Below are 13,226 nucleotides of genomic sequence, written 5' to 3' on the forward strand. Positions count from 1 at the left end.
CTGCCGTTCCTGTTCTCGCACGCCTAAATAAACCCCTTTTCCCCGTGCTTGTAACAATATATATATATATATATATATATATATATATATATATATATATATATATATATATATATATATATATATATATATATATATATATATATATATATATATATGGATTTTGGTGCGCGTTATCAGGTCGATGGATGACGCGTCGATTAAAAATAAACCCGGGCCCGTCACCATTCGTGGCCCGAGTGTACCTTTAGGACGTAAACTTTTACGATTTACTATTTATTACGACGAGTTGAGGGTAGGGAACGGATGCGGTTGCGTAAAAGACTGCATACTACGGCTCGAACAGTCTGTCTCAAATGCGCCTTCTGCGACTGCAGCTCCAACCGACAACCGTGTGGAACGCTATTGAACTATGCTTCAATGGCAATGCAATGAATCACGTCACTCAAACAACAAAACTATTTCGCGCTGAGTCATGACGACGAGCGCGAAAGCAAATACGCATCAGTTAATGTCAGGCCTTCTAAAGCAGATGATCGCACTAAGCGTGGGCCAGACATTTGTTCGTCTGTACATTCCTTTCAGGTGCTGCGTGCACAATTCTGCGCGCCGGGATTGTGCATCAAAAGAATACCGCTGATGAAAATAACAATAGTTAAAAATGGTCACATCGATCTTGAAACACTTCTGATTGGACCTGTGCAGCAAGCTTGAGCAATGTGCGTGAGATATTCCAGCCGATTAATTAAATCAAATGCTGGAGTTTTACTTTCCGAAACCTAGATATGATTATGAGGCACGCCGTAGCGGGAAACTTCGGATTAATTTGACCGCCTGTTTTTTTTTAACGTTTATCGAACGCACGATACACGGGCGTCTTTACATTTCGCCCTCATCGAAATGTGGCTGTCGCGGCCGCGATTGGATCACGTGCCCAAGACTTAGCAACGCAACACCAAAGCCACTAGGCCACCACAGCGTGTAAGTGTTCCACTACAACGAGTTGAAATGCGTGCTTGCCGTTGGTATCGCTAAAAATGTCACGTAAAGGGTTCACCTTTTTAATTGTTCTTCACAATGTCTCACATCAGGTACGTGTTTCAAGTGGCTCAAAGGCGGCTTTCCAAGTATGCTAGGCATGAAGTAATTAATTTTATCATATCCGAGGTTCCCGTAGAGAGTTTTCGCATGAGCCCTCATTCTGTAAACGGGACCAAAATCCCAAGAGAATTGGAAGTCCGTGATCCGGGCTGCAGATGTACGCTTTTCATGATTCGGAAGATGCAAGAAATGCCGTGAAGCATAACTGTCAACGAACAGAATCATTTGGTGCCTGAAGGAGGTATACGATCTAATTACTATGTACACAGAAAGGCTGTTGAGGTTGTCGATGGATACAAAAAAAAAGATATTGTGCACTTTTACTCAACGAAACATTACGAGAAGTTTCCGAGTTGCCCCTGCCCGAGTAGTTATGTCGTAACCTTGACGAAGTACTCTGGACATTTACTCGAAGTTTCAATAAGTGAAGGTGACGGCATTGCCTCTGTTTTAGAAGTGCGTAAGAAATCAAAAATGTGCATCCTCCATAAAGGTTGCTAGGTTAAGGTTTCGGTTCCATTTGACTGCTCCCTTTGTTGTCTCGTCTGCTGCAGTTCTACCAGACGACGGGCGTGTATCTGCAGCTGGGCAACATCCTGGCGCTCATCTTTCTGGCTGTGCACTGGCACGCCTGTCTTCAGTTCTTCGTCGGCAACCTGATGGGTTTCCCGCCGCAGTCGTGGATATCCATCGCCAAACTGCAAGTGGGTGGCGTCCTGCCTTCAACTTCCCGCAACTTCCTGCGCGTTCGAGCTTTGCCCTTGTTCTGCGTGGTATGCGGCGCGCACAAGAATGAGACACAGAGAATGACCCATGCACACAGTGCCGACTCTCAAGTAAAACATTTACCGGTAATACACGTGATATAAACGCCCGGGCATGCAATTCAATACTTGAAGTAAATAAAATGATCACGAACGAGAAACGACATATTGAAGAGCAATATACAATTCCTATTGGCTAACAGTGATACGCTGGACGATGAAAAAGTGAAATGACTCGTACATTACTCTTGACTATGTCTTCTCCCGTTCGTGAACGTCGTTTCTTCCCTTCAATTAAACTAGCCCGGCATGCATTTAGTTGCGAGTCAGCGCTGCGTGCGTGTATCACTCTTTGTGTCTCGTTCTTGTGTGACTGTGTGCGTAGATCATACCTCACCAACTCGCCCGACCCTCCGCCATAGGAAGTTCTGCTGTCGTGCATGCCGAACTAAAAAAAAAGAACAGTGTTCTATGCCTTCACCTGTCGTCACTCACACAAGTCACTGCTTGGACATTTTCAGGGGAAGAAAATCACGAATTACAGAAACGCAAAGGAACGTAGCGAGTGTTGATGCACGGAACGGTACTATTCTGTCACAACGGTGTTACCATGCATGCTCAACAGCTGGTACGTGGGGTAACAATAGAGCTTTTTTTTCTATTTTGTTTGATCCTTCGCCAAAATCGCACGACATATGTATCGAAAGCGTCCTCCTTGATACGCCAGAAGTATGACTTGAGTTATCCTTGGCTGGCTAACGTTTCGCGGTGTAGTATATCGTTGACGTATCGCCGGTGCTGCTGTCCCAGCAAGGATTGCAATAGGACGGACACGACATGAATGTCAAAATATGTGTCGTGTCTTATGACGCGCTTTGCGCGTAAACCGCGGTCGCAGTGCTTCCGTCCTGCTAGTAACAGCGCAAAATGTAGACAAGAGACGAGACAAGAACACACCACAAGCGCTTGTGGTGTCTTCTTGTCTCGTCTCTTGTCTACATTTTGCGCTGTTACTAGCAGGATGGAAAACCAACAAGCCCAAGCTGCCATTCTAGTGCTTCTGTGTTACCAGTGGACTACGGACACTGGGGCGTGATAACCACCTTTGCGGAGGCATATGCAGATTATGTATCATAAGTAGACAGAAACAGCAGATCATAACCTCCTGACGAGTAGGTTGGCAGCGTCGCTACATCAAGGGGTGTAAAGCGTTGGACAGCCTCAGTTGGTTATAATGGAGATCACAAGGAGATAAGTGATCATCAGTAGCCCATAACACGACCGTACGAGGAGGAGGAAGTTTACGCGAATGATAGAAATCATCCAAAGATTGGATACCATAATGCCATCGTATTACAGTTTCTTATCGGCTAACTAGACAAGTACTGATGCCGAATGCCTCGTCTTACAAAAAGATAGAACAAGATGCCATAGTGGCGGGGTTGGGGGGGGGAGGGGCTAGACATGCATGCTAAAGAAGTATCCGCGTAAACTTTGACTGTGATGGCATGTCAAACAAGGACGACGAATTGAAGGCACACGCGTGATTACGACGCCGGCCCAGCAGGCCCTCTACATGTAACCTTTGCTCTTCGAAGACGAGCCAGCGGTCCTGACGCATACGCCACTTGGGGTGCAGGACAAACACTGGTGGGAGCAGTACTCGTGGGCTGTGCACAACACGGTGTCCCTCATGATGACCAACAACTACGGCCTGGCACAGAAGACCGGCCTGCTCGTCGAGGAATGGATCCAGGTGATGGGCATGTTCTTTGGCGCCCTCTGGCAGGCGTTACTTCTGGGCTACGGGGCCAACTTGCTCGCCCACAAGGACTTCACCAAGAACGTCCGGCGGGAGAGGGCAAGTCGCGCTACAACGTTTGTTTCTGCTAAATATTTTACCGCGTCGCTGTTAAAATAAAGCTACGGAAATTCTGAGAATGGTCTACTAATGCGTAGGCATTCTTTGGCTCGACTAGCTGTGACTTCGTTTTTGCTTAGTTTTGCTTGCCTGCTTTTCCGAGCTTATGCATGTCTGCCCATGACCTTCCCGGTGGTAAAGAATGCTTAGGCTTTAGTAGACAACTGCCAGATTTTCTCACCGCATCCGGCCCCTTTATTGATATCGTACCAATTAAGCCGGAACGCCGGGCACGAGCGCGCCTCATCGGAGCAGAGCGGTCGAAAGGGAACACCAGCTGCCTCAGTAGTGCGTGAGGCATTGCGTGAGGGGAGGGTGCATTGCCACGAAGCCATGTCACCGTACCTGTCGCTCTCGAAAGCCTGTGTTATGCACGCGTTTTTTGTCCATGCAAGCTCTTCCCTGCGTCCTGACTGCGCCTTGGTAAGGCCTAATGAAAGCGCGCCAAACGTCTCAACGTGCTCGCTTGCCTGCGAGATGTTCAAAACTCGAAGGACGTTCAGCAGCGTTTTGGACATTGGGCCACCTCAAAGTCTCATGTTGGCTCACACCCAAATTTGCAGTTGGCCCACCCCTATGTTTTAGTTGGCCCATCCCTAAATTTGAGTTGGCCCACTCCCTATAATTTAACGCACGCACGCATGCACGCACGCACGCACGCACGCACGCACGCACGCACACACACACACACACACACACACACACACACACACACACACACACACACACACACACACACACACGCACACACACACACACGCACACACGCACGCACGCACGCACGCACGCACACGCACTATTATCACTGCTAGATTAATGATACCACAATCCGCTTTACTACTTGACAAGATATTTAAGTTTCACGCTAAAAGCAGCGGCACAAAGAAACACGTCAAACAGTACTGGGTCGCCACTGGGGTGCACAGTGGCGCGGCGCTGCTCAAAGGTGGTCAACCACTCTCAACGGCGGCCCTGCTTTCGAGGCACTCTTTGGGGTAAAAGAAGCCTGCCGGGGAGGGCATTTTCAATTGCATTTACGGAGACGACGGACGTTTGCGCGCATGCGCGAATAAGAGCGGGTGCTAGAGAGGATATGTGGGGACTTTTGCTCCTAGAATGTACGACTCTGCCTAGGCACTACGGAGGAGTTTCTTAGCGCGTGTTGTATGCGCTTGTCCCTAGGTGTGCTGGCAGAAGTCGCGGGGCGCGATAGCGCTCAACTTAGCATCGCAAGTTGGAGGCTCGACGCAGTTATATTAATTCAATTTTGTTTTTACTAATTGAAACAACGTGTCATTATTTCGCATTATTGGCGGCGTCTCCAGGACACCGAAGCGGCAGCGGGGGGATCGAAGCTGGAAGTAGGGCGGCCTGTGGGTTGGGGCCGCCCTGCTTTCAGCTTTGATCCCCCCGCTACAGCTTGGGTGTCCCGGAGATCCTGCGGCGCCTGCTTTCATATAACCTCAGGCGCTCTCCTGCGGCCTCCGTTTGCCGGTTACATGTGCCCTCCTGGAGCAGTGCTTGTAAAGAAATGCAATCTATCGTCGCGACTAAAAAAGCGACCCGCGACTTATACAACAACAATCAGAACCTTCCCTCTTCAGACACAGCAATCACCAAATGGGGCATCCGTGCCCATTGCCTCACCGCGCGGGCAGCCAGCGGCGGAGTGTAAACAAACTGGGCCACACTCCGCAATGCTGGCATGTCTAAGGGACATACGCATAGAACACGCGTTAAGAAACCTCCTCCGTTGTGCCTAGGCAGACTCACATATTCAAGGAGCAAAGGCCCCCAGATTTTCTCTCTCGTACGCGCTTTAACTCGCGCCTGCGCAGAAACATCGAGCGCCGTGAAAAGCGCTACGCCCCGCTGTACCTACTAGCAATTGCTAGCAATTGTAAAAACGCTGCCGGGGATGCAGTTTGCTGCTAAATCAGGTTGCTTCAGCGCATCAACGCCGGCCCCTATGATCATGCACTATATGCGTTGCACTTCCTTCGCTATATATACAAGAAAACTTTTCACATGCTTCACCACATTCGAGCGTAGTACTTTTATAGTATGCGTTATATCCGACGCATGTTCCTGCATTCTTCGCTGGCGTCCGAATGCGCGTTTCAGCTGGCTACGTGTTTTGTGATGTAGCATATTTGAGCACCCGACCGCTTCGGGGCCCCCACATAGGCTGTTGGTATTTAGTTAGTAACCCACGCCCTCCCCCGCTTCACACTCGTTTCTTCTCGCGCACTCTCGCCCCTCCATGAAGCGTAGTGGACGACACCGAACGTTAATGCGAGCGGGATGACAACTCTTAAATGCGAAGCATTTCTTGGCGAACATTTGCCACTTTGACAGTATCTATCTAGCCGCCTAAGCCTTGGTGCTCTCATGGCCGTTTTGTTAACTTGGTGTGTACCAAAATTGGCATAGTATGAGAAGAATGTATGACGAACATAAATGATCGGTCATGACATGAATATCATGACATGTGTGCCACGTAGGTCATGAAACAGCCGCCTTCGCCTTGGTGCTCTCATGGTCGTTTCGTTTACTTGGCATGTATCAAAATTGGCATAGTATGACAAGAATGTAGGACGAACATAAATAATAGGTCATTACATTATTGTCATGACATGCGTGTCATGTAAGTCATGAAACAGCCGCCTACGTCTTGGTGCTCTCATGGTCGATTCGTTAACTTCGTATGTGCCAAAATTGGCATAGTATGACAAGAGTGCATGACGGACCATAGATATCGACCACGTACACACCATGGAGCTTTAGGTGTGCTTCGTGCACGCCACCGCACGCCGACCTTCACCGACGGATTTCACCGCCGCCACGAAAACAGTTCAGGACCTCCCCTTAGCAGCTGCACTGTTACAAAATTTCTGTGGATTCCACGCACTGTGCAAACGAATATTATGCGATACTTTTTTTTTGTCGCTAGCTGGCTATCGAGCCTTGTTTGGGTCGCACAAAGTGTTTCCATAAGGCGCAACGTGTCCCCGTGTGTGTCCCCGTGTGAGGAAGATGGCGGTGACATATAGACGTCGACGATGATGGCACGGCGACGATGACTGCGACGACACCTATGACGTACGTAACGCCTTCCGATCGAGCCAATTGCTGCTCCGTACTTCTATCCACAGTTCTCCCATTCCCTGGCGCATCGTGCAAGATAGGAACCGCAAAGTCACTAGAATAGGCAAAGAATGCGTCGCAGTAAAAAAAAAAAAAAGAAGGCAATAAGAAACGACGGCACACTTTCGTGCTGCTGGCGCTACCGTTGCAATCGCATACATATACATCTGTACGCGCGCATGGCTTACATTATTGGGCATAGTAATCTTGTCCCATACGATAGGACACATTATAGATTTCAATATAAATTTGTGGCGTTCGTTCTTTAATGTACAGAAGAATAGCGCAGTGATCAACAGCCCTGCAAGGAAACAAGTGTACGTGGTTTGTAGTAACTCTCTTCAAGCTGTGAAGCACACGTTCATCTAACTCCTGTAAGAGGAGGAGACATATATATACCCGAAGGAAATGTTTATTTCTCATTTAAATGTGCAAAATACACTAGAATAACCATATTCGACGATCAGAAAAAAACTGTGCAGGAACAACCGACGAGGATTTCAATGTAAGCATAGCACGAACGAACGAACGAACGAACGAACGAACGAACGAACGAACGAACGAACGAACGAAGCATCGAGCGATTGTCCTCCCCCCTCGCCCCGCTGCCATCTATCTCGCCTCTCCCCGCAACTCTATTACCCGAAGGCACGTACCCTTTCCCTGGGCGCTTTTGTATCACAAGTCCGGCCGCCGCCAACCCAGGCAACGGGAGAAAAAGCCAAAGAAAGCTGTTCGCCTTAAACATGTTTTGAGGAAACGTTTTGCAGCAGTAATGGGACAGCACCAGGTAGAACATTGAAAGCGAGTTTCACCGCAAGCCTCTCATGGCTTAGTTTGGAACTTGTACGCGCAGTTCTCGTCGGGTATAAAACATAGGTGGGCGTTTTATTTGTTTCGCATTACCAGCATGATACAACTGCAGCCGGGGATCTTGCATCGGTCTGTCTCCTCTGTGCTTTCAAAAGAAAAGGAGTCGTGCGAAATTTGTTCCTCGTCCTGTGCTCCTGCTCCAGTCGAACGAGGGACGCTCGCTGCCTGTCGTTCAGTGTCGGCCGAAAACGTTTAGCCAGGAACACAGTACTCAATACCGAAACTCAGCAAGAATTCTTGTTTTTCCTGGTGTGCTGCCTATAGGCAACACACAACCTACACGCTTCTAAAGACAACACGCTAGTGTCGCCTTTATGGACGAATGTTACCTTTAGGCAGCCCTCTACCACGGCGACCAATGAACAATGACATCGTTGTACAGAGTACATAGCGCAGTAAGAACAAAGAGCAGGTCGAGACAGGACAAGCTCGTCCTTTCTCTACCTGTCCTTTGTTCTTACTACATTGTGTACTCAGACGCTGTGTACTCACGATGAATTCCCAACATGACTAAACCTATACTCCCTTCTGAACAATAGCAGTACGCAGTGAAGTTAAACTGGCGTCATTTTTGTGCGTGCGCTGGAGAAGTGCAGGCCTGTGGTTCTGGGTCTACGATGCTTTTGAAGATACAAGAATAAATCTAACATCGCACGACAGGGCAGAGTTGAGGTTCACCTCGACGTCGTTGACCGAAACCTCGCCAGGTCACATTACAGTAGGTGTGCAAGGCTTTGACGCTGATTGCAAGCGGTGAACTGTTTATTAAGATTGAATACGCAAATGATAGAGCGGAAACTATATATACATACATGTAGTAAATACTGCGAGTGAAAAGTTGCAATGACGCTACAATTTCAGTCTTTTCAAGCTTTGCCGAATCTCTGCTTTGCACGTACTTAAAAAGCTTTCCCGACATCGCCTTCGCCCCGTCGTTCGTCCAATCACACTGCGACGTGCAGTGCGCACGCACCTCCAGAGTTGCGCAGTCCGGAGTTTCAATAGAGAGGCTTAGTTTAGGGGACGCAAGCGGCTTGCGTACGCAAGAACTAGGGGCCACGGTGCTGCGCCTGCGCAGACGGCTCTGCGCATGCGCAGTGCTGTCGCCCCTAGTTCTTGCGTACGCAAGCCGCTTGCGTCCCCTAAACTAAGCCTCTCTAATGTCTCGAGGTTATTGCCATAAATCCTTGTGCAGCGGACTCCTTATTCTCACCACTTTGCAGGACACAAACACTTTTACGCTCGTTGGGGGCGTCTGGCCCGTTCGCGGAATCTTTCGAAAGGGGTGCGGTCAAGAGGCGATGGGTTGACTTCACAGCAACGCCACTGCTTCCGCGCATCGAATGGCAGTAGTCCCGTCTCAGTTAGCCCGCTTATACGCGCTCTCCGTAAACTAAGAGCTCCTCCCAACGGCTGCAACTCTCTGCCGCCGGGCTTGTTTGTCGGGCAGCGCGTCTCCTTTTACAACCGCTGGCGCCTACGTGTAACCGGCCACGCAAACAATAACGCTGAAACCCCACTGGCAGGTGGCTGACAATCGGGGCAGCAGGGAGCCCGACTTTTGTTGAGCGATCGCGTGACTACACCACGCGGATAAATGATTGAGGCAGCGAAAGTTGCATGCATGCGGTAGTCGAACGGAATGCCGCGGTTTTCAACCGCCGTTTATCGCGTGTTATCTTAAGTTTCAGCTCACACTGTAGGCGTATCGCGACAGTCAGAGAGAAAGCTGGAAGCATCAGCTGTCAAAGAACAGTCTAATATCGCGACAACAATGCCCGTCTGCGGCGAAGCGACGTGATCGCATAGCTCATTGTAATATCCACGCGACGATGAGTTGCCCGAAAAAAAAAAATCACCGTTATCATCATCATCATCAGCAACAGAAAAAAAAAGAAGGTATGCTTCCCGCGGTTATTAAGCTTAACTACTTTCAAGTAGCTAAGCTTACCTCAGTGGCGTAACGTGCAAGTACAGTGGTTCCATACTTCAGAGGAAATATAATTTCCACAGTGTCCTCACAGAGAAAGGCTATGGTGTCTCAGTTCAATTCAAATAAATTTTATGTGACAGAAAGCGTACAGTGAATTTCCACGAACTGCTTTGACCCGTAGCTAAAAGCTCGTAATGGGTCCAGTCATGGGTAATGAGTCCAGTGCAGTAATGCACGCAGGTAGAGGTTTCATATTCGCATTGAATGATAACAATAGTCAAAGCTCGCAAGTTTGATCGTGTGTAAAGAAAAGTAAAAAAGAAGAACGAAGCCATGAAAAGAAAACAAAAAGGGACCCTGAACTATAACACATTGAACGCTAAAACATAATACACAAAAGGTGAACGAACGTGGCAGTTTGAGACTCTCGTTGACTCATTAGATAACAGAAACCTTCACTCAGAGAAACGAAAAAAAAAGGAGTCATACATATATCAGGGTATTAATACGGAGAGAGGAGACGTGTCAAGACCCCGAAGGGCGCGATGACAGGTTATCTGTGCCGTGATATACGCCACGCACCGGCTACGACTGTCGAAAGCGACGCGACGGACGTTGTGCTGCAGCAAACGCAAAAGTCAACGAGTCGGACAGAAACCGTCTACTCGGAGACCGCTTTATCGCGGCCTTTTACACCCCTATCAGTTTGCCGGACTTTTTTTTTTTTACCCCGGGTCGTGTGTGGGGTAGCCTCCGCGCCGACTAACTGTGTCAGCGGAATGTCGGAGAATGTTCGTAATGTTGCCTTTACACGCGCGAATTCGCCACGGTCTTGCAAGTGTCGGTGTTTGATATTTGCTTGTACTGCATTGCTAAATATACATATGTGCGCTTGCGCTGTCAGTTTTAACTGTAGTTAAAACGCGTTACTGACGGGACTTGTACGAAGAAACGTAGTTAAGACAACCACGGCGTCGGTGACGCGCCTTTAGCCATTTCAAATAGATTACCAACTCGCCCACGCTAACACCTTGTGAACTGTGCTAAAGGGTCACGCAGTTGAGCTCCGTCTGCGCGTGTGTGCTTGAGCTGGTGCGTGCGTGTGCAAATGCGTGCGTGCTTAGCAATGAGAAACGTTTAGTTACCGGCTAAGGTCTTACGGATATGCATGGCGTCCTAATGCGCTGAGAAGCAGTCGCCAACGCGATTGCGCATAGCAGCGATTCGTAAACTATAGGCGAGGACGTCAACGGCCTCTTTAAAGGGACACTAAAGAGAAAAACTATTTGTTCTGCATCAGTAAATTATCTTTCTACAACACTAAACACACCATTCTCACCACCATAAGACGCTTCGTAAGCCAGATGAAGCGCAAGAACGAAAGACGGGTGGCGACGCCTTCTTGAAGTTCGCGCACCTGGTCGCTGTGACGTCATGGATTTTGATGGCATCTTCTAGGGCCTACTTGCTTATACAACGGTACAGATTGACTACATTGTGTTCTGAAGGAACCAGATATTAAACATAGCAAGTTTCGGGAACCTTTACTCAGCCAACGCGGCCCAAATGCGAAAACATACTTTGGAGTCCCTGGAGTCACACTGACGTACCGGCGTCGGGGTTCCCGCGCGAAATTCGAATACTGATACTACTACCTTCATTTCCTCATCTAATAACCAAGCCATTATTTTGATATGACTGCGTAAAGGGTACTCAGACAATGCTTTATTAGTCTAAACTGATTTATTGTTTCGCTTTAGTGTCCCTTTAAGAGGAAGCTTTAGCTCGAGCCCAGCTCCGACGCGGCCTATTCAAATACGTGTAAAACGAAGAAACGCTTTTCTGAGATAACCCATGGACCGATTTGAATAAAATTTGTTGCATTTGAGAGAGAAAGGTAAATTCTAGTGAGTGTTGGAAGCGGAATTTCGATTTACGGCCTGAATTTTGTTAAGAGATGTTTCAAAAATACGAAAACTAGAAAGAAATAGAAGCACAATGCTTACAAAAATAGCTCTGCATCAAGAACAAATATGGTGGTTCTGTAAACAGCATCCATTAGATCATTGAAAGCGGACAAATTCGATAAGTCAATTTATATCTTACCTGAATTCGTTACGTTGAGTACAAGGGTTCTGCAAAAGTTGTATTTCCATATTACTAAACTTCTTTGTTAAGATTCATGTGCAACATATCAAATTTGTCCGCTTTAGATGTAATATTAGATGCAATTCACATAATTGTGATATCATTTTGGTTACTGAGTTACAGAGTTGAAAACTTGATAGTCTCGTTTTCTGGAAATTTGCGATGTTTGTCAATTTTTAATAACAAATTGACGACCTAAATCGAAAATTCGACACCAAAAGTCACTAGATTTTAAGTTTTTGCTTTAAATGTCTAGGGCCTAGTCAGGTGACCATGTGTGTCACCTTTAGCCCTCTTCACCCGGAGAACTGTGTATTGTCTAAATTTCAATAAAGTCATAAAGTCAGACCCTGTCAAGTTTGCTGCAGTGGTTGCCGAGAAAAACGAATTCTCCTTTTGAATCTATTTAGATAGAAGCACCCTAGGTCTTTCTTTCTTTCTTTCTTTCTTTCTTTCTTTCTTTCTTTCTTTCTTTCTTTCTTTCTTTCTTTCTTTCTTTCTTTCTTTCTTTCTTTCTTTCTTTCTTTCTTTCTTTTTCTCATTTCTTAGGCGGACAGGTGTTTTTAGGTGTTCTTAGAAATACCAAAATGAAATTCTACTACAAAGCAAGCAATGCTTTAAAAAACATTGGCTAACACTAACGCTAACAGAGTTGTAGCTGTGAACAACCGAAATTGGTAACATCGTGTTTGAGCCTAAAACACAATGAAAAAAATAATGCTTTCCTAATGTTTAATTAATTAATTAATGATTGATTATATTATGTTATTTATTTGTTTGTTTATTTATTTCTTAACGAGGTTTATCATAAGAACGATATCTGCTTGAAGGCATTATAGTGTTAGCCTGCAACACAGTGTGTCACGCAAATCATGGCACGGGTCTTCTTCCTCAGCCCTTCACGTAATAAGCAGCTAGGGGAGCGTCTGCCTCCTTACAATTTATTTATTTATTTATTTATTCATTATTTGTTTCATGACAAGACCACGCGGTAACAATTACCGCACACACGCACGCACGCACGCACGTACGCACGCGCGCTTACAACGCTTAAGAGCTCCATTACCCTGGTGCTACTATTACTTAATGATATGTGAATTGAATTCACAGATCGTTCACCACGTGGTAATTCACCACGCGTTAAGCACCACAAGTTCGAACAAACTCAGAATTTGTACATTTTCATCTGAGCTAGCTGCGGCAACGCAGACGAACGGGAAACAACTTGCCAAGTTGTTTTTTCATCCACTTTCATTTCTATTAGTTTATCGTTTCTTTATTACATTTTCATTTACTAAGCACAAGTAATTTTCCCTACGTTGTCATTGGTGTCAGTGTT

General features: G+C 46.9%; 1 protein-coding gene across 1 annotated transcript in view; it reads left to right on the top strand.

Moving 5' to 3' along the window:
* The window catches only part of LOC135905121 (potassium/sodium hyperpolarization-activated cyclic nucleotide-gated channel 1-like), a 111,637-nt gene that overhangs the window by 42,935 nt on the left and 55,476 nt on the right, over positions 1–13,226 (top strand). Inside the window, exons 6-7 of the mRNA XM_070532325.1 lie at positions 1,656–1,805; positions 3,505–3,726. Coding sequence (XP_070388426.1) covers positions 1,656–1,805; positions 3,505–3,726 — 372 coding nt within the window. The remainder of the gene's footprint in view (positions 1–1,655; positions 1,806–3,504; positions 3,727–13,226) is intronic.

Source organism: Dermacentor albipictus, chromosome 1, assembly GCF_038994185.2.
Source record: "Dermacentor albipictus isolate Rhodes 1998 colony chromosome 1, USDA_Dalb.pri_finalv2, whole genome shotgun sequence".
NCBI lineage: Eukaryota > Metazoa > Arthropoda > Arachnida > Ixodida > Ixodidae > Dermacentor > Dermacentor albipictus.